This window comes from Tinamus guttatus, unplaced genomic scaffold, assembly GCF_059628265.1.
Source record: "Tinamus guttatus ecotype Peru unplaced genomic scaffold, ASM5962826v1 Tinamus_guttatus_pri_ptg000232l, whole genome shotgun sequence".
Lineage (NCBI taxonomy): Eukaryota > Metazoa > Chordata > Aves > Tinamiformes > Tinamidae > Tinamus > Tinamus guttatus.
In genome coordinates, this window is record NW_028288766.1 from 308,632 (window position 1) to 328,603 (window position 19,972).

Sequence of the window (19,972 nt, forward strand, 5' to 3'; positions counted from 1 at the left end):
CTGCTAAGCTTCAAACCCTCAAAAGCAGCTTTGCACTGGTGTGGGATGTCCTCTCAAACGGGGTCTTTAGGCACGTTACAAGACCTGCAGCATTTCTGCAATACATGTCTGAAAAACCAAGGGAAGGATTGGAGCTCAAACCCTTTTTGTGTGGGAATCTTTCAAGGTTTGTTAAAAAAGGGTTTCAGAAAGAAGTGGTTAGAACATTATGTTAACTCATCCTCTTCCCTCCCACGTTTCAAATATTAAAGAAGAGGAAAAAATCATTTTGATGGATGTCTTAACCAGAAGACGTTATCTTAAAGAAAATTTCCTTGGGGTCATCAGCAACGACTCCTTAGCATTTCAGAACTAAAATCTTATAGCCTCAAACTGCCGGGGAGCTGTAAGCAATATTAAAGTAGCAGCATGTAAGAAGTTGTGTCTGTAAAGAAACAACACAACAGCACTACAAACTGGAGCTGCTTTTTTGTGGGGTGGGCAAAGCCTTGTACCGCTGCTCCCTATCCAGCCTAAGAGCTTTTCAGGCTGCAGCAGGGCTCTGTTCCGGCCCCTGTATCCGTTCCCTTCATGCATATGCAACGAGCCTGCGTGTCCTCAGCTGTCCTGGCCTGCCCTGGCCTCTGCTCTACTCCCCTAAGGCAGCAATCTCTCAAAGTGGTGCCAGACGGGGGAAAAACGAAAGCAAGTCAGAGGGAAAAAAATGAAGTAAATTGGCCCTAATTTAGCAGCAAAATGGAAGACAGGTTTTCCTGCTGTTGTTTGAAAATCATATCATAAAAATAATGTAATAAGTGAAAGAAACACTATTTAGATGCAAATCACTTATTCACTGCTCACAGGTCACTTTGGTCTTCTATCCAGAACTACAGAGAATGTAGGTTTTTTTTTTTTTTTTTTTTAAGAAAGGAAATAAAGGACAATTTACACTAGTGATTCTATTTAGGCAGGACATCGCTACTTCTCTTTCCACCCAAAAACATTCATTCTCCCAGAATCTATGCAGCACAAATCCCACAAAAGAATCAAAATAGAAACGGAGTAAAGGAAATTGGTCAAATTAATATTCGCGCTACAGGAGCAATCAGCAGGCCCAGCACTAGATTGGGGCTGAATTTAAAAAAGGCAATAAAAATGATGATACCTAATCTCAAAGAGCAAGGTCAGAATGATTTTTGTAGCATAATTCTGGAAAGGAGTAAGTGGGAACAAAATAATTCAGAATAACTAAAGTAGAAAGATAAGATATTACTGTGAAGTCCAAGCCAATTGAGTCCAAGCCAAATCTTTTACAGTGAAAAAAATCAAACTAAGTATTAGAAAAAGTAAACATTTTTGAAAAATCTTAACAGAAAATGACAGCTTACTACTGTAGCTTGGAGGGAAATAAAGAAATTCACCACCCAAACCCCAAACAAGACTTTTTGTCCAGATTTCACATGGACATAAGGGTTCACTCTCAGATTGTCTAAGGATGCCCAGATCTGGACTTTCAAAGTAAAAGATCTCTAGTGTCAGCACTGGACTGTCCCCAACGCCATATTCTTAGGTCTTTCTCAGTTTGGATTTTTGTGATTCTCAAAGCTTTTTTTCACTTCTTTCTTCAGGGAAAAGTAGTACATTTTACTGTCATTATGTACTTTATGGAGCCAAAACTTAAGAAAATGAAGACAACAGTTAATTTAGTTGAACTTCTCAGAGCAGCCAAACATAATTCTATCTCCAGTCCTACTCTTTTCCTATGTCGGCTATTGGTAGAATCTAAATATTCTTTATTTATTGTTGCACATCCTTCTCATATGCACTCAGGCCCCCTTTCAATATTTCCTATAAGTCACTCTTCCCAAACTGATTTATGTTATATTTTTTTCTCTAAAACACTGTTCTACTCCAATGTAACAGATAACCTATATGCTACGTAAATTGGCAAATACATCCTCTGATTCACCAGCAGCATGGATTATACATGTGAGGGGAATTTTTACTTCTTCTCTATCCCCTCTCCCATAGCCTCTCCCTTCAGTAGATTCTTGCCTTTTCTCTAATTTGAGTTGTGCTTATGATACGAAAATGCTCCAAAAGAGATTCTAGATGTAGTTGCACTTACAATGATGTAAAAAAGGATAACATATATAAAATAAAATACAATTATACAATATAATTATGCAATTATTATATATAATAAACAATAATTATATTTATATATAATAATAACATATTTGTACAAGCTGCCTCAAGTTTTAGACCCAAAAAAATGCAACAGCACCTTACTTAAAGTCTTCTGCCTCCTTATCTAGCTTCTTAAGTTTTTTTCTTCTGGCTTATCTTTTTTTTTTTTTTCCTCTCCCTAGGTTATGTTAAAACACCAAGTCTTTGCACAAGTCACCTGCTTCAGATGAATGACTCTCCCCAAGTCTCCAACATCATCTATCTTTCTGATGACTTTCCCCATCCTTCATTTCTGTATCTACCAGTCAGATGTTCTCCAAAAAAGAACCATGAAATTAATCATCAGTAATCAAAATATCCTTTATATAACAACAAATAAGCTTTATGACTTGCACAAGACGACAGCAGTGACTCTCATTTAAGTTGCCTGCTGTCTTTGGGGTTAGTCTGCCTTGCACAAAAGGACCTGCTCCAATAGCCTGCAATGGGACCTCAGGAGAGAGACAGCCCAGCCCACGGGTCAGGGAGTGCTCTGGCCATCTGAATTTCATAGGTCAATGGTAAGGTCTCAAAGAAAAGTCAAGCCAGTGCCTAATAAAATCACACAGAACCAAACCACTTCTCATCCAGTTACTGGAATATCACCAGGAAAATTCCCCCTTACCCTCAACTTGTTCTTTGGTTCTGCACTGAGCTCACCAGTTCTGAAGGAATTTGCATTAAACGTTTCAGTTCAGACTGATTTACCAGAACAGTGAGTTTGGAAAATAGGAAGTATTTTTATCCTTTTACTCAAGAGGCCCATTATGAGTTTTCCCATACTCCAGGGCCCACACACACTCTAAGCTTCCCATTCAGGGGCTCAGTAGGAAAACTGTCAACAAGCTAACTCTTTATATATCAGTGGAAATTAAAACTATTCACTGGGCAACTCTGAACGTCTCATGGGAAGGGGAACCCTATCAACTTCCAGTTCTCAATGCTGCCGCATTCTTGAGGGCTTCTCTGTGTTTCGGGACCATGGCTTTCAAAATCATAAAATAACTTTAAGCCTTCAAACGAAGCCACCCATCTCTGCGCTACTTGCACAAAGGCAAAACAGACAAAGCTCACATCGAGCTGCCAAAAAAGGCTGTCCGAGATGACAAGCGTCCCGTGGTGATGGACTTCTGCCGCATTTTTCTGTCTGCTAAGCGTTACTGTCAGGAGCTCTTTCAATGTGCCACGGAAGGCCAGCGGAGGAGCAGTCAATCCCCAGGGCACGTCACCCCTGCGGCACGAGGTGGATGGGACGGGAACGCCGAGACTTGACGGAACCTACTCAGGGCCACACTGAGTTACTGGTACACAGGGTTATTTCCACCTTCCAGGATTCCTGTCTGCACGAACTCCCTTTGTGCTCATTTTATTGCAGAGGAGTAGCAGCCTGGTATATTGTATTTCTGAAAAGCCTCATGATAAAGAATATTGAAGCTAGCAATACCATACACGGAAATAATGAGGCAGGTAAGGAACTTATTTATGGATAGATAGCAAAAAGGGATAGAAAAATGGAAATTACAATAGGATGGAAGGAGGTTACTGGTGGGGTGACTTGTCTCATTTTCAAAATGAAAGTTTTGTTTAATAATTTCTCTAAGGAGATAGAGACAAAGTTTAGGATATGCCACTGAAGTCTCCTTATGATAGTGAGACAGTGCCAGAAATACTGCCGAGAAAAGGGGCATTGGAGAAAACAGAGGGAGTTTGAAACTGGGAGTGGCAAAGAAAAAAGAGTTGAAAATGCAAAATACAATGTAAGGCACTCAAGGACTAATGACAAATGCTTCTGCCGGAAAATAAGTTTTTGATAAATACTGTGGTGTACCCGGCTAAATACTACTTGATCACAAATGACTCTAAGGCACCAGTCTGATATGTCCATAGGGTATTTCCAACTCTGGCAATTCAATCACAATTCCAGTCATTCATATTTAGGAAGCTAAAGCCTTGGCGAGCCTATCTATAAAAGGAGAGGAGACAGATGAGAACTCCAGCACACCAAGACTGCTGTCTGCTAATACAGCAAGGGAAAAGAGAGTAAGATACTTAAAATAAGGATACTCATGAAATAGGAGCAAATAGGAAAAAAGAACCCAGACAGCTATAACAAATTTGAGCTGAATTTTAATACGTGCTGCACTATAAGAACAATTTGGATTCTGAAATAGCTTTCCAGCAGAAGCATGGAAAAAAATGCAGACAGCGTTTAAGATGAAGTTCAGTTCATGAAAGCAACTATATAACTTGGTGACTGTGACAGCAGAGAGCTGACTGCAATAATTTCTTTCGATCCTGTATTTCTAATTACACTCCAAGAATGTAGGAAATGTCAGACATAAGGATGCCGTTGCAATATTCAGTTGTGCATATGCATTAGGATACAGTATTAATTAAATAATCACATACTACTTTTTCCCCACAGTACTCAATGTAGTCAGCAAATGGGCATCTATTAATGATGGCTCTTTTCCTTCCCCATGCAGCATGCAGCCTTATTATCTAAACCTCATGGTGAATACAAAATCACAGGTTTCCTCACAGACATTCCTACAGTACTGTCAGAATATTCACGTACTTCATAAATATCAATGAAAGCATCTCCACCACTTTCTTGTAAGAGCAAGGGCAGAGATTATTCCTATTTTGTATACTGGGAGATAAAATATAGAGGAGCTGTGACTAGAATAAGAAAATCAGCCAGTGACTTTGTGAGCATAGCTTGAGGAGCACAGGCCATGAGTCGCTCTGAATCTTTGGCACTTGCAGAAATTACTATTTACACCCATGGCAGGTGCCAATATAAATGATCAAGATCAAACATTCCGCAAATTAAGCCCCAGACTTATGTGCTCGAGATAGACATTGAAGAAACTGCAATTAGTGACCACATTCAAAGAGTCTGAGTTCAGAGAATTTCGCGTCATCACACAAGAACACCCTGGCAGACACAGGGAAAGAGTTCAGCTCTTCAGGAGTCATTCAGCTTCATTCCCCCCAGACTGCCCTCCTGCTTTCTGCAGCCCTGTGCCTCATTCACTACACACCTTCCAAATTCTGCAACAAATGAGGAACAGACAACAGCTTCATCCCCACAGCATCGTCCATCCTATGCACTGATTCGTCCATCCTATGCCCTGTGGAAAAAATAGGTCGTAGTCATGTTATTAAAGGCTATCATCACGCCTTCACGCCAGCAGGCCAAGCAAGGGTTTCCCAGGCAACCTGACTTCTTGTATTTCTGAGTGCCTGAATTGTCAACTTTCACATTCTTCTAAAGCTATCAACATTTAAACAACAAAGAATGCCTCTGACGGCATTGCGTGGAGCCGCACCGGAGGCTTGGGATACCTAGGGCAACATTGCTGCTGACTACTACAGAAGCCAAAAAGGAAAGCACAGCAGATACAGCACTTGAATTAGGCAGTACAGGGAGACCAGGCACATATTTTGTGAGTAGATTGTGCAATATAAGAATGCAAAGATTGAATTCTCAGGCTTGATGGGATGGAAACTTATGGTCATGGTCGCAGTGGTCTCGTTGCTTTAGTTCTCTCCTCTTTCTTTACTCCACAGCCATTGATTATCCACCATTCCTTTGCCCTTCTAAGTCCCCTCCAGCTGTCCTTATTTCTGTATTTCCGCCTCTCTTCTCACTCTCCTTTGTAGTTCTTCTCTATCACTTGTCTCTCCTATTGATCTCCATCTCATGTTGGTTCCTTGGGCAGCTTCTCTTCTTCCTCCCATCTGCATCCAGACTAACCCATCCTTCCCCCTCTTCATGCACATGGGCCACAAGAGCGCCATTGGCACCAGGGCGAGCTGCCAGCCCTCTAGACCGCGTGCCAGTTCCTGCCATAGAAAATCAGCTCCGCCAGGAGAAAAGTAGTAACATAGACAAAGACCCACTGTGCCACAGAGGCGCCAAGAAGTTGCGATAGGCTGGCGCGCAGCCAGCGATGAGTCTGCAGAGGACTGAATTGCTGAGAAAGACTCATTCAAGCTTAAATACAGACTGACGCCTTTTTTTTTTTTTTAATGCAATAAAAAGATGCTTGTAACGTATTGGCTTTTCCCAGTAGCATCAAAAAGCAAATACTCAGTGGAGACAGCCCTTCTATCCTGTTACCTCCAAACCCTGCGAATGTCAGTGGTCATTACCCTCCTCACCCGGGACAATCAGCACACACATGGACTCTCCTCTCATCTCTGCAAATCTAGTTAGCTCAGGAGGACTCAGGCTAATCAATTGTATTCTGCTCTCTTTACTGAGTGTGCACCTCACGTCTTCAAGGAATCACACAAACTTTAACAGTTCCCTTTGATGGATAAAGGGTAACAGACGACCTGTAAGCTGATGTAATGTACAGGTGTGCAACATAATCACTGCCCTCTGGCTGTTCCCCTGTTTGAAATAGAAACCTCTTCCATCTCCCATCTCCACACAAAGTCTTTTGCTTTAAAGACTTGCAGGTTGTATTTAAGTAGCAGCCTCAACTGTCTGAAATTGCATTTCTGGCACTTATCTACCTACCCCTCGGGACTAGCATGAGGTATTTCGGTTTGTCACAATTAAACAACTTGGAAACAGACCCGACAAAGGGGCACAATCAACAAATTTGTATCTAGTAGCAAATTTGCGGTTTGTAGGTTCGAGAGAGTTGTGGGTTTGAAAGAGTTCATCTGTCCTACTAAGGAAACAAGAAACTGACTGTGAGACCTAATGCCTCTTCCTCCTTCCCTTTGCATTCTATCTAATTAAAAAAGAGCAGGAAACTAGGTTGTATCTAACCTTGTGGTTAGGAAAAATAAAAATATAGAGCAAAACAAAGTTGGAATCTGTTTATTAGTAAAAAAATGAAAATCATGGCAGCATATGGCTCAGTAGCAAGAAAGGTGAACAAGAATGACTGAATGACTTCTTTTTTTTCCATTAAAGGAAAACCCCCTGAAAATCCCCACTTTCTTCACTACATCCCATACACACACACAGTTTGCCATCACCCCATCTTCCCCTCCCAAACGTATTCTACTTTTTAAAAAGTTTGTGTGTCTCCATAGATGCTTGATCTTTGTGGACACTTTTGCCTTTATACGAATACTTTATTTTCCCCCTCTATGCTGTAGAGCATTTTTGTGACTCTTTGCATTGAGCCGCTGCTTCTCTGCATCCTGTCCGCTCACAGGAGCGTTCCAGCTTGCGCCTTCCTCCACAGAGAGGCAAAAATAGAGCTTTGTTACTCAGCCTGGCCAGGCAATTATTCTTCTGGCAAGGAATGTCTGCAATGTCCCTCACCATACACAAACACAATGAAAACCGCACGAGGGAGGGTTTCTGTGGAGGCATCCAGTCTGACACTCTGCTGATTACTGATAGGACTTTCCAAGTAGCACGTTGCAAAACACACCCAAATACAGTGATGGACTGGAGATCAGCTTGCAGCAGCCGACCCATTCCCCCCAGAAAAACAAGCCTTTGGCCCCACGGGGAGGAAAAATAAAAGGGTCCATCAACATCACAGCAGTCATTTAACCTACTGCTCACACACCCCTTTAAAATGCTGCAGGACCAACCGGTGCTTTGGGATTTCCAAAACCCCTAAACACTCTTTTCTCCCATTCTTTAATTCAATCTCTGTTCTACACCTTTCCTAAGATGTGCATTGGCTCAGATAAAAATGACTGCTTTGTAGCCCTATTCATATGTATATTTTTTTCTTGCTTTGCAGGGGGACAGGGAAGGGATGGGGAAGTTTTTAAAAAAACTGACAGTGAAAAGTTTCTACTGAGTTATGTATATCTAAATAAACAATTTTCTTACGCCTAAAGCTGACCTTTGAGGGTAAAATTTTGAAATAGTTGCCAACAAAATTTATCAAGCCCATTTTAAAAATGAGATTTTGATAAGCAGTTGCATAAAAGTCGGTATTTTGATGCAAAAATGAATTGAAACTTATTTCTGAAAGAGGGTGAAATGTTTAGCCACGTGCTAAAAGTTTTGGGATTCAAAACACTAGAGATGATGTAACCAGGTACACCCAATTTTCCTAAGTGTGAAAGAAAAAAATGGCTGCATAAAAGCAAAAACATCTTCATGATGGAAAACTTCCTAACAAGACCAAAAATATATCAATCATTTAGAAATAAACCTGCTAAGGGGACAAGGGGACAACTCTCCTTGTGTTTGCATCTAACAACAGACCTTGCACCGCACCCCTGGGTTAGGTTATTGTGAGGAAAGGGCCAAGGTTAATTGGTGTCACTCAACTATGAAGATAAAAATCCCTCGTCTGGTTTTAACTTGTTTCTGGTGCACAGCTCTCCCAAGGTTTTTTTTCCTCCAACACGTGGGTGATCTCTCTATGGAGCAAACAGGCTTTACAGAAAGCTGATGGCAATTTCAGCTATGGGTAGGAACAGCCAAATGGACCAGGAGAAGCTCTCAGCAGGCAATGGGCACAGTGTTACTCTTCAGAAGGGAGAATAAACCTGTTTTTGCTTGGACTGAACCACAAAATTGCTTTTCCTTCCATCCCAGAACTACTTCATCCACTTGAATCCTAGTTCTTTTTATTATGGAACTTTCACCAGCTGCCAAAATGGGCATACGTGCAACTACTGTAACTCCTATAATGATCTGTTATCTAGGATATACTAATTTGACCGATTCATGGGAGCACAATTACAAGAGGGTTTCCAGCTGGAAGGGGCTGTACAGAAGCAGTTTATCATTTAAATGTATTGAGTAACTCAATCACATGAAGCTATTATGACAATACAGTGAATCAGTAAATGGCAACACAATGGACCCTAACTAAAGCAAAACAATTTGCAGCCTTTGCAGATGGAAAACAGAGAATAAAATAGTCACAAAAAAAAAAAAAACCTCCACATAGACAGGAAAACTCAACAAAGAAATAAAGCGGAAATAGGAGATGTCTGCACCAAGATAAATCAAGCATCTTTTCTTGCATACAAGTGCAAGTTTTCCACACATTTCCTACTACAATTATTCATATGTGACTATAACACCCAAGCACATTTTCTTCTGCCTATGGACTCCCTGGGCCTGCTGCTTGATCAAATTCTTCATTTAGATTTTCCATCTCTCCACAATCCTCATTCAAACTGTCGACACTCCAGTGCGCCCAAAACAAGAGAGAAGGCCTTTCCAAAATCTTTAGTTCTAAAGCTGATTTCATCCATTCGGTGCTGTTCCTTCCTCACTTCCCCTACAGAAATTCACCCTAAAGTTGGGTCAGAAAAGCCTTAACATGTGGAACTGCTGAGAGAGTTTGGAAAAAGAGAAAGAGAGGAAGGAAACTCCTATCCCTTCCCTCAAAAAACAAAATACCAATGTCATCATCAAGGAGGCAGAAATAACCATGTTCTGTATTACAATTTTGCTAAGGGTAATGTACAGATAACAGGCATGGGCTAATGTATCAGTGCAGGCAGAGAATCTGTTGCATCAAGATGTGTAAATAATACTGTTTTCCACATGAATGAGAAGCCCTCTTTAAACAGGAGTTTACCCCTACCATGAAAATGCTAGAAAACTTAATTGGTCACACATAATAGTCATAAAACCATTTTCATACTTAACATTCCTCCATGGACAATGTCAGCATAAATGCTGTTAAGAAAAAATCCTTCTAGAACACAGCTGTATCTGTGTCTTTTCTTCCTTAAAGGAAGCTCAGTTACAATGCAAAAAAAAAAAAAAAAAAAAAAAAAAAAAGTATCTGCCATTTCAAGAACCTGTCTGGTTTAGAAAGGCTAAGTTTAGAGTTGGCTGGGGCTCTTCAAGGCCAACCGTGAGGCATTTAACTGCCTCAGAGACAAGTCTTCCCCACATTCCTCCTCTGTGCTACAGGGGAGATCTGTCAGGAGGAGGAGATGGGGCTCACCAGGTCAATGGCAGCTGAGTGGCAACCGGGTTTTCCTGACTTTCTGGCAAGGTTCTCTTTTCTCTTACACTGCGCAACGAGTGCAGGCGCCGTGAGCCCACGTACATGCCCCATGTGCAAACAAGACAACGTAATTCTGCCAACTGCAGCCCCAGCAAGAGAAATCACAGCTGTGCCCTCAGGAGGAATACCTAGATGAAGCACAGACCCAAAGATTTTTATTTTCCTCCTTCACTTTTAAGTGCATTACTGAGAAAGCCTGCTTCATTTGCAAGGCATCAGCCAGAATTTTTTATTAAGGAACAGCGAATATTTTGCATTCTGCGTGAAATCTATCGCAGTGCAGGTACACACCTTTAGCACTGAGGTATATTACTGCAGAGTTCTTAGACAGGCAAAGCCAGCTACGCATGGAAAGCCTCACTCGTAGCAGCAGCTGGGGAGCAGAGATTACCGAGCAAGGTCTCCCTGCAACCACTGGGGTCAGGTATGAAAATGTGCAGAGAAATGAATATTTCAACTGTTTTCTGGCTAGTAGGTAGTCTGACACAGAATACAAATGACACTGTTAAGTAGGTATTCATGGGCACTGTCAGATCCGTGAGATGGAAAAAGGCAGGCTGAACCCAATTTAGCAGGGGCAGCAGTGAGATGAAGGAGCTTCAGAAAATCTTCTGACTCGTAATAATTACCAGGACAGCAGTACAAGGATTTCAGTAACAAACCTGGTGACTGCAGCAGCCTGCTCTTTTTTAAAGCATCAGTAAACCAGGCAGCAATGATTTAGATCCTCTGCAAAAAACTCCACCAAATCACTACTGTTTTTGGGACCTCTGCCACCCTCCAAAACTATGTAATTCAAACACCATCGGAAAGAAAAGCAAAACGACTCTAATCTCTTTTAGATCTGTCATGAGACTGGTGTTTTTATCACCTCTCCAAACTAACAAAAACAAATGTTTTGTGATGGACACGGTCCCAATTAGGAGCATTCTTAACACACACATTCAAGGAACAGGTACTGACGGTGCACTTGTAGCCACGCTAAAACTCTTCAAGAGAGGTCTCTAAAAACATATGTCACTGGCAAGCGACACTTCCTATTGCTAGGACTGTTCAACTGGCCAAGTAGTTGCAAGCACACTGATGGGATTTAGGACCATTTTTCAACAAAAGCCACCTGAATGAGTAGGAGGACTTTAACGGGAGCAGAGGACTGAACTTGAGGCAGTAATGCTGTGACTTTCAGAGAAGAGCAAGCAGCTTCCTCTGCTTGACCCTCCTTGGTCTGGCTTGGGTCGTTTGCTCTACTCACCGGGCACCACTCCTTTGATATCGCTTTCCGTGTTCATCCTGTTCTTGCGAGTGAACTGAAGGATAAGCTCCTTGGCTGCCTCGAACTGTTGAGTAGCCATTAGCCACCGAAGGGACTCTGGGAAAATACTTCAAAGATGGAAAACACGTTAGGGGCACTTCCTCCAGAAAAGACCGATCGCGTCTCATTTAACCATTTATGTGCTCTGTTGTTTTCGAAAAGCAGAAGTATCACAAAACAAACAAAAAAGATTCACACTATACAAAGTAATCATGTTTTCTTTTACACTGATACCCAGGACTATCTTATAATCCAGAAATAGGCCATACTAGAATATTACAACAGATTAGAAGATTTATTCCTATTAGTACAATTTTGATAGAACTGGAAGAAGTAAGCACTGTGTGCAATAGATATTTGCTGCCAAGCAGGGAATGAATGGGTTATGCAATTAAGACACAGTAATTCAGATCAACGAGGGGAAAAAAAGTCTCTAGCTGACTGAAGTGATTTGAATTCTCTTGTAAAGATGGAGAGTGGATAGAAAAGAGTTATTTTTTGCAACATTTTTAAAAAAATATTTTTAAAATTGTAAAAAAAATCCTCTCCTTCACATGCAGATTTCAAGGCATTATTTTATTCAGATGGGTGTTGTGTATGCTCGGGATCACATTTAGCTGTTGCTATAATAGTTTCCACTAGTAAAGACAATATTATGAGTCACTTTAGAAATACAAACATACACACACAGCTACAGAAAAATGTATTCTTCATCCAGCTATTTCCTTCAAGTGCCAAGACTCACCACCTGAATCTCTAGCCTAACTGCTCAGCCTTCCTTTTTTTTCCCTTTTTTTTTTCCAGAGGAGTTTATTTTTGCACACAAGCCAAAGGAAGATGTAGATATTAAACCAAAACAACCCCGCAAAACACTTGCATAGGTATGTATGGATATTTCCAGACATGTCTGCAAGCATGTTTTTCTTTCTTTTTTGGGCCCTATTTCCACTGATCTCCCAAAAACAAATTCTAACAAGCAATTTAGTAACTATTTTAAATGCCAAATGAGCCTTGAATTTCCATTACAAAGCAGTTATCTTGGCCATAAGTGCTGTCTAATTTCTTACACTTTTAAGCAATGCAGCAGGCAGTTACCCCATTGCACCACCACCTTTTAAGGTTAATGCAGCTTGGACAACATCCTTATTGAGAGCTTCATCCTAGAAAAAGTACAACATCATCTTAAGGAGGAGAAAGAAGTCTGCCAGCCTGTAATCCAATTGATCTAAAACAATAAAAATATATAACAGCAATGATGACAGCCATTCAGCTTGACAGCTTATTTACTGCACTGGAGCTGCACAGATGCTTTGCCATACTCTCTCGCAGAATGGCCTGCATTGCAAATGTACACTCTGAAAAATTAACAATTCTTTGAATGCAGAAACTCTTAGCGCTTGGCTCCTGAGAGCAGAGTCTCAGTCACCAGGAGCGGACACCCAGTGCAACTCCCCCTCATCCTCTACTGTGATTTCCAGTGTCAGCTGTGCTGCTTTAGACACTCTTCAGAAGAGACCAAACCAACCATGCTTCTCATCTGGCAGGGAGTGAAGTGGTGAAACCTGCAGCGGATAACAGCGGGACGAATGGGTGAGCGTGTTTTCCTTGACAATGCAGCTACGGAAGCCAGTGATGAAAAGATGCCTTCCAGATTGTACTCAGAAGGCCTTTAATCCTGCAATTACCTAAATGCCTCATTTCACACACAGAGATAGCTCTAGCAGCTTCAGGAAGGGAAAGGTCTGGATTCGCTTTGCTACCTGCTTTCCCTCTAGGTAAGCAATCCCTCCTCTCCAGCTGCCCAGCAAAAGGAGAGAGCAGGCAGAAAAGCAAAGAGCAGCAGATGAGAAACACTATACATGGGAAGAAAATTGAAGTCTGACATGAAGGTGATCTTTTAATCTACAAAATGGCAAGAACTTTATGTAAAAATCAAGGGTCACAGGAAAAGGCTAGTTGGTCAGACATCCATCTTTGAAGAATTGGGCTGCAGGTCATCATTAATGCTAAATTAAATGGGGACAGTGTTTGTGTCTTTCAGGGAAAGGGCTTATACTGGTCCACCCTGCAAACCAGAACACAGTGGATACGTGGACAGAAAACATCGTTTTCCTCTTGCCCCTTACTGCTAAGCCAGAGGAGAGCCCAAGCTACGAGCTTGTTGGCATCTAGGCTTACTGGCCAGCCAGCATGTTCAGAGCAGGCACCAAAAAAAACCCACAAAACAAAACAAAACAAACACCAAACAGCACCTATGCTGGTAGTCTTCAAATATACTTTACGCCCCAGTCCAAGAAGGGAGCACAGGTTAGGCTCAGGACTGCCGCGTTGAAAACAGTGTTCTACGTTCTTTTTTTTTAAAAAAAATATTTATTTATTTTCCTAAAGCAAAGAAAACCGCAAGCCTGCCTTTCTTGTGGTGCTGCCTGTCTTGCAAGCCTTCTCACCTCTGCAGGAAGTCTCTGAAGATTGGGCTGGCTACAGATCCCAAGTGCCAAGACCTAGGGGGGCCACTTGCTTGTAGGATAAGGGAGAAGGGCAGGAAGGGCCACCCTCACGGTGTCATCACGGTGCCAGCTGCTGGGACAAGAGGTGTCCCTTCCTCTCAGCTCCTACAGGTTTCTCTGACTGGAAGTACAGAAATCCCAGGTCTTTTGCCTGTTTCACTGCTCAGCATGAGGTGCAGGAAGTTCATTTAAGGATTGCTTAATTCCTGTACTGTTTCACCCCAAAGATATCAGACACAGCGAGTGCAAACCCTGACCACCCCGCTCTCCAAGCAAGGGTGCGAGCCCACCTAAGCAGTATGCAGCCTGCTGCAGAAGGTCTCCTCCTTCTCCCTCTGTCTCCCCCTGCTTCCCACTATCTCATCCTGTGGTCTTTGAGGTTCCTGCTGAGGGAAAGCAGCAGAGCTGGTGGGGCTCCCAGAGTACCAAGCCGAGCGGGCTGTGGACAGCTGGCAGGCAGCCTTCCACTTCGTCAGCGAGGAAAGGAGGAAGGTGTCCTCGCACACACCAAGGAAACTACAGAGTGGGAAATGTTCACCTCCTGTTACACAGCTGCTGTTCATGAGAGGGACAGGGGAGAGTGGGAGGGTTACTGAAGAAAACATCCTAAATCCTAGAAATCTTAACTGCAGAAAAAAATCCTAGATAGCCAGTAAAAAGGCCAGGTCAGGCGCCATGCATAGCTGGAAGGAGAACTGTGGTCCAGTTTGGATGCAAAGCAAACCCATGCTCATGGAAAAACCACAGTGTGTAAATTAGAGGTCTGCCCCAGGGAAACGATTCCAGTGTCTACAACCCAAGATCTGTGTCTTGGCAAAGATAAGTCCTATCATACAGCACCAGACAGGTACAAGACAGACTTCTCCCTCTCTTTGCTCTATTTAGAGAGAAGCACGGATTTGTTTTAGGTGAGCAAAGATGCCGACCTTCATGGCGTGGCCTATCAGGAGCTTCCTGTGGACAAGAGGAAATAACACCTCTGCAAAACTGGAGAACTGCAGTTCTCCTTCCCACACTGATCTAAAAACAAGCACTTGAAAGGAGTCCACCTTCTATTAATGTGTTTTGACCTGCATGCCACCAACCCCTGCGTCCCCATCTGACTTATGCGAGTGCCTCTCCTATTCCAGAATTTCTTGAGAACTGAGAAGGGGCGCCAGCTCAGTTTCCAAATGCCACAGCCCATCAGACCTTCCTTCCTAGAGGGATCTGCTTCCCCCTTTCCCTCTGTCAGTGCCCAACTCCCAGCTCTGCTAAGGCACCCTGGTGCTAGGGAACTCTTATTGCACATGCCTGGCAGCAGAGCTAATATACAGAAGGGAGAGGGCTAATGCCCAGCACAGAGAGGCAAATGGAGAGCAGGAGGGAGATGGAGGGAGAACAGGGGGTTGTCACGGCATCTATTATTGAACTAGTTGCTTTGGGTACTCTACAGGTAGCTAGAGAGCAGTGCTAAAGTGTAGTTTTCCGGCTCTTTCATTACAAATCAGTTCAATTTTTTCCTCCACCTGTAGCATATGCTGAGAGTCCTTGCTCTGTTCTTCAACACAAAGAGAGAATGAGAGAAGTAAAAAAAACAGTAGCACTTTCCAGAGAATATGCAACAGATGGAAGAGAAAAGCCTAAGGGAAAAGTGCATGCTGTACCGGCAGCACAATTAAACAGCCATCCTAATAACACTCCATTTCTGCAAATGTGGAAGAAAAAAAAGAAAAAAAAAGGCGGCGCAAATCCTGATATTTTGTCTATTACTACTATTTATCAAGCTGCCATGTCACATATTATGTAAGTGGTATCTATTTGTGTTGTCTGTGCTGCCCAGCCAAAATGCCACAAAGCTTGTGCAGGCTTAGGAATACATGTCAGCGTTTCCTATCCATTTCAGTGCTGCCCAGAGAAGAGATCCCTGATGACCTTTCAACAAGAATGTATCAGATTTGGACTCAGCATGTGGAAAACATGCTACATCCATAAAAGTGCTGAGGAGTTACTTTTGTCCATTTAGGCTATTGTGCTTGTTAGACATCTCCACGCCATTTTCCTGTCCTTTCAGACACAAATACCAGTACATATTCCATTCTGGATCCTATCCAGTGGGTCCTATACTGCTTTTCAGGTGGCAGGCTTCCCAAGAGGGAGTTCTGAGTTGACCTTTGTGCATCATTTACAAGCAAGAAGACTCTAAGCTATCCATCATCAAGGTAACACTAAAGAAATGAATCTATTTAGATGTTTTATGGTGGAAAACAGAAAAAAAAATCATGTAGAAGGCCTTGTCTGTACCTCTCTCCTGTGTGCTGCTTTTTGCACGTAGCCCAAGCTGTCACATGTCTGCTCCTGTGAGCTCAGGACTAGACAGAGAAATCCCCACTGAGGGCTACCACAATGAGTGCATGAGAAGCGGAAAAAAGTAAAACTATAAAGCATCATTAAATATTGCAACCAGCTGTTAGATGTTGCAAAATTCTCCAGGTTACAAGGCCCAGTAAGGTGCAAGTTGGTTCCACATGGTGCAATGGCTGTTTTTGTTTTTCGGTGTGTAACAACTGATGTTTTAATCTTGTTTAGTGAAAATGAATTATCTAAAGTGCTTTTACTGCTCTGGTATTGTATGCTACCATTCCCTTAAGCCTCTGTTGTGTTATGCCACCACTGTGTGTCACTGTTAAGACAGAACAACAAAGAGAGATTTTAGGGAGGTTCATTAAGCCCTGGTGGAGACAGATCTGGTACCTGGCCCCAGGAAAAGCCATCCTTTTTCTTCAGCATTGGCAGTATCAAACCTGGAGCATAAAGCTGAAGTCACATCTTTGCAAAAGGTGAACAGAAGATCAAAGAGAGAGCTTTATCCATCAAAAGCACCTCCAAAATCCAGCATTAGGGGCTTGCACATTCCACGCCTTGACATGGGGAGGAATACTTACATCCAGTACAGCAGCATCAGCAGAAAAGGACAGATGATGACGGCCTGGAGGACCTGCCAGTCCCTGCAGAGAGCAGCCAGCCCGGGCATGAGGAACTGCCCCGCCATTTCAATGAAACTCGCCACCATCGTGATCATGAACCGGTGCCCGGGAGGACACAGCTCTATCCCTGAAACACAGAGCACAAGCAGATGTATTAGCCTCCCATCAGCGAAGGCACCAACAGAGCACTTCCTCGCTGGCCAGCTGCCCATCTTCATGAACTTTCATGGACTTAGTGTCCTTTAAGACCTCTGACCAAAGTTATGTATGAGCACTTAAATCTTCAACGTGTAGTTGGGCTTCAAACACCCTAGCAGCAACGGAGGAGCTCAGTACGAGCTGGGCTGCGGTGGTGACACTGGGTTTTGCACCACTGCATCTCACTGCATCTCCTAGAGAGCTGCTCTGTCATAACTGCAGACCTCCTTCTAATCTGCACCCTGGGAAGCATTTACAAAAAGGTAAAATATTTGTTTAAGGTGAATGGAAGGCAATACAGCGTCCAATGACTCTAGGTCTAGCCTTTTCATAGTTCTCCGAGACACCACTTATTTCCCCAATCAACGTGCCAAGCAGAGAGAAGAGCACAGCTCTCAACCCGTAACAGGCAACGCAGCCAGTTTCAATCTGGATTTTGCTGAATGGGTTTTTCTGTGTTTTATTTTTGTTTGTTTCCCTTTTTTTTGGGAGGGGGGGAGCAATAACCAATCTTCATCAACCGTCCTTCTGTTTTATCGTGTCCTCCAACTCTCCTTTTGCTGTAGAGCAATTCACCACCATCATTACTATCATCAGTTGTTTCAGCTGCCCTGTGACAAGCTAATTCAGTAGATAACTTTCTTAAAACCCCTGAATTCTGGCTACATATTTATTCAGACTCCAGAAAAAAAGATGAATTTATCAGAAACACTTAAATAAATTAAACACAGTAGAAATAGCAATCAAATGGAACTGTCTTGTGCAAATATATTCTAACAGAAATGACTTTTTTTCCCCAGTAAGAATTACAACAGAGTTGTCTTTTCCAGATTTCTCATTTACCTACGCTCAGCTCCACAGATTAATAATTAAGCACAATAAACCACCACAACAATGGTGTGATACCTATCAGCAAGCTGATGCAGAAATACAGGCTCATAAACATACATGTCATGATACGTTGCTGCCAGCACTGCCGTTTTTCCTTTAAATGTTTCCTACATTTGCTTTAAATTTTAATCTAATGGTTGTTAAAATTATAATTGAAAAGTCATAAGACAATAGAAAGAGGAGGAGAAGACGGCGCTGCCCATTCATTCGCACTCTCGTCTCTAAATTCTGCACTTATCACTGTAATACAGAATTAAACTAGCTGACCAGGAACTAGCTTGCAGATCAAAAATAGGATTAAACACCACACACTGATCCCCCACCCTCTCCCTGGCCAACTATGGGTGGATTTTTGCCAATACAGAAGAAAAATGTTGTGAGGCAGACCATATTTTCACTAGTTTAGCCACAATACAGCAGCTTTGGGAAAGGAAGAGGAGAAACAAAAAACTCTCAGAAACTCTCATGTGCTTCTACATTTTAATTAGAAAAACAAGATTAATACACAGAGCTTCTTAGGACATTAATATGGCTTTATTCCTGCTAATGAAGTATCCCAAGCTTAGGCAATGCCTTATTCTGTGCAAAGAGGTCACTTCCGTTTCATTTTTCTAATCTTCAAATATGAAGTGGTTCTGTTTGCTTTTCTAAACCTTAGAGTCGTAGCTGCTCCTGCTCCAGTATTCCTTCATTAAGTGCAAGGACGGGCGTTGCTATGGAAACAGGAAGTCTACATTCGATAGGTAAGAGTGTGGCATTTCAATTGCATTGCTTAGGTTGGTAGCGGATTAAATTAAAAAAAATACTGAGAATAACTTTCAGATGGAGCCAGAAAGATGTGCCAAAATAATAACATTATATTTTTGAGCCACTGGTGCACACTACATGTAGCTCCATATGAACCAGCTATTCCTTGTAGAGAAAGGAAATAACTTGAGGGATCGTTTTGCATCCATTTTCTTCTCTGGATCATCACATGCATATGATCACATTTTGCCCTTTCCTCCAGAAAAGCTGGATAGGAAACTAGAAAAAAAGATTCCCTGCTGTAGCTGTGTGAGCGTGACTTTCAAATGACACCAGCAGGCGTTCTCTGCACATGAAATATCACATCAGTGTTGAACTGTTCTATATACTGGGACAGTCTCCTGACTTTCCCAATCCTCTGGCATCAATTCTACATGGTAAAGGATTCGGCGCTGTGGATTGTAGCAAGCATTTGGCAGTCAAGGTCTTTCAGCTCTGTCAGCCTCTGTGGGACCTCGGCAGCAGGAGAGGGCTCCTGCTCACACCAGTGCTCGACATACGCACGTGTAGCCTCCACTGAGCTCACAGGCAAAAACACCGAGCCACATAAAATCACCACCGCACAGAGATTACCCATGGAAGGCAAACCCAACAAGGGAGCTCCAGATCTCCAGCCAGTGCAAAGGTTTTCAACCCAGCTCTTTATTGACCAGAGAGTGTCATACAAGAGAATTATGGCAATGCAAAGGAAAGGAAACACAAAAATCCTGCTTTTGGACCCTAGCTTTTAAGTGATTCCACTACAAATATGACCAAATCAACATTCACCATTTCCACAGCCTACAGTCCTGCAACAGGGAGAGTCAGTGTCAGCTACATCCCTTCTTACATGGGAATCGAGCATTTCTGCTTGTATAGCTTCTGGGTGCCTTTTTGATGCATTTAAGGAAACCCAGCTATCAACCTGCGGGAAGCTGTGGTGTGGAAGGGTCACTACTGGAACTGGACACATTACTGCATGCCTCTGAATACAGCAATTCCTATCAGAAGTATTAAAAGGGGTTATGAACACAGGAGGAGTGGGAGTGCATACGTGTGAGGGCGAGCACGAGCGAGCGAGTGAGCAGGCACCGTGAGTGGCAGAACAGGGTTAAGGGAGTGGTATGTGCC

General features: G+C 42.6%; 1 protein-coding gene across 2 annotated transcripts in view; it reads right to left on the reverse strand.

The window, feature by feature from the left end:
* SLC22A23 (solute carrier family 22 member 23) overlaps positions 1–19,972 on the reverse strand; it is a 102,237-nt gene that overhangs the window by 11,217 nt on the left and 71,048 nt on the right. Inside the window, exons 4-6 of one of the 2 annotated variants that reach the window (XM_010216078.2) lie at positions 16,925–17,093; positions 11,434–11,561; positions 5,256–5,345 (exon numbers count right to left, since the gene is read on the reverse strand). In XM_010216078.2, coding sequence (XP_010214380.2) covers positions 5,256–5,345; positions 11,434–11,561; positions 16,925–17,093 — 387 coding nt within the window. The remainder of the gene's footprint in view (positions 1–5,255; positions 5,346–11,433; positions 11,562–16,924; positions 17,094–19,972) is intronic. The other variant, XM_010216085.2, reaches the window with a different exon arrangement.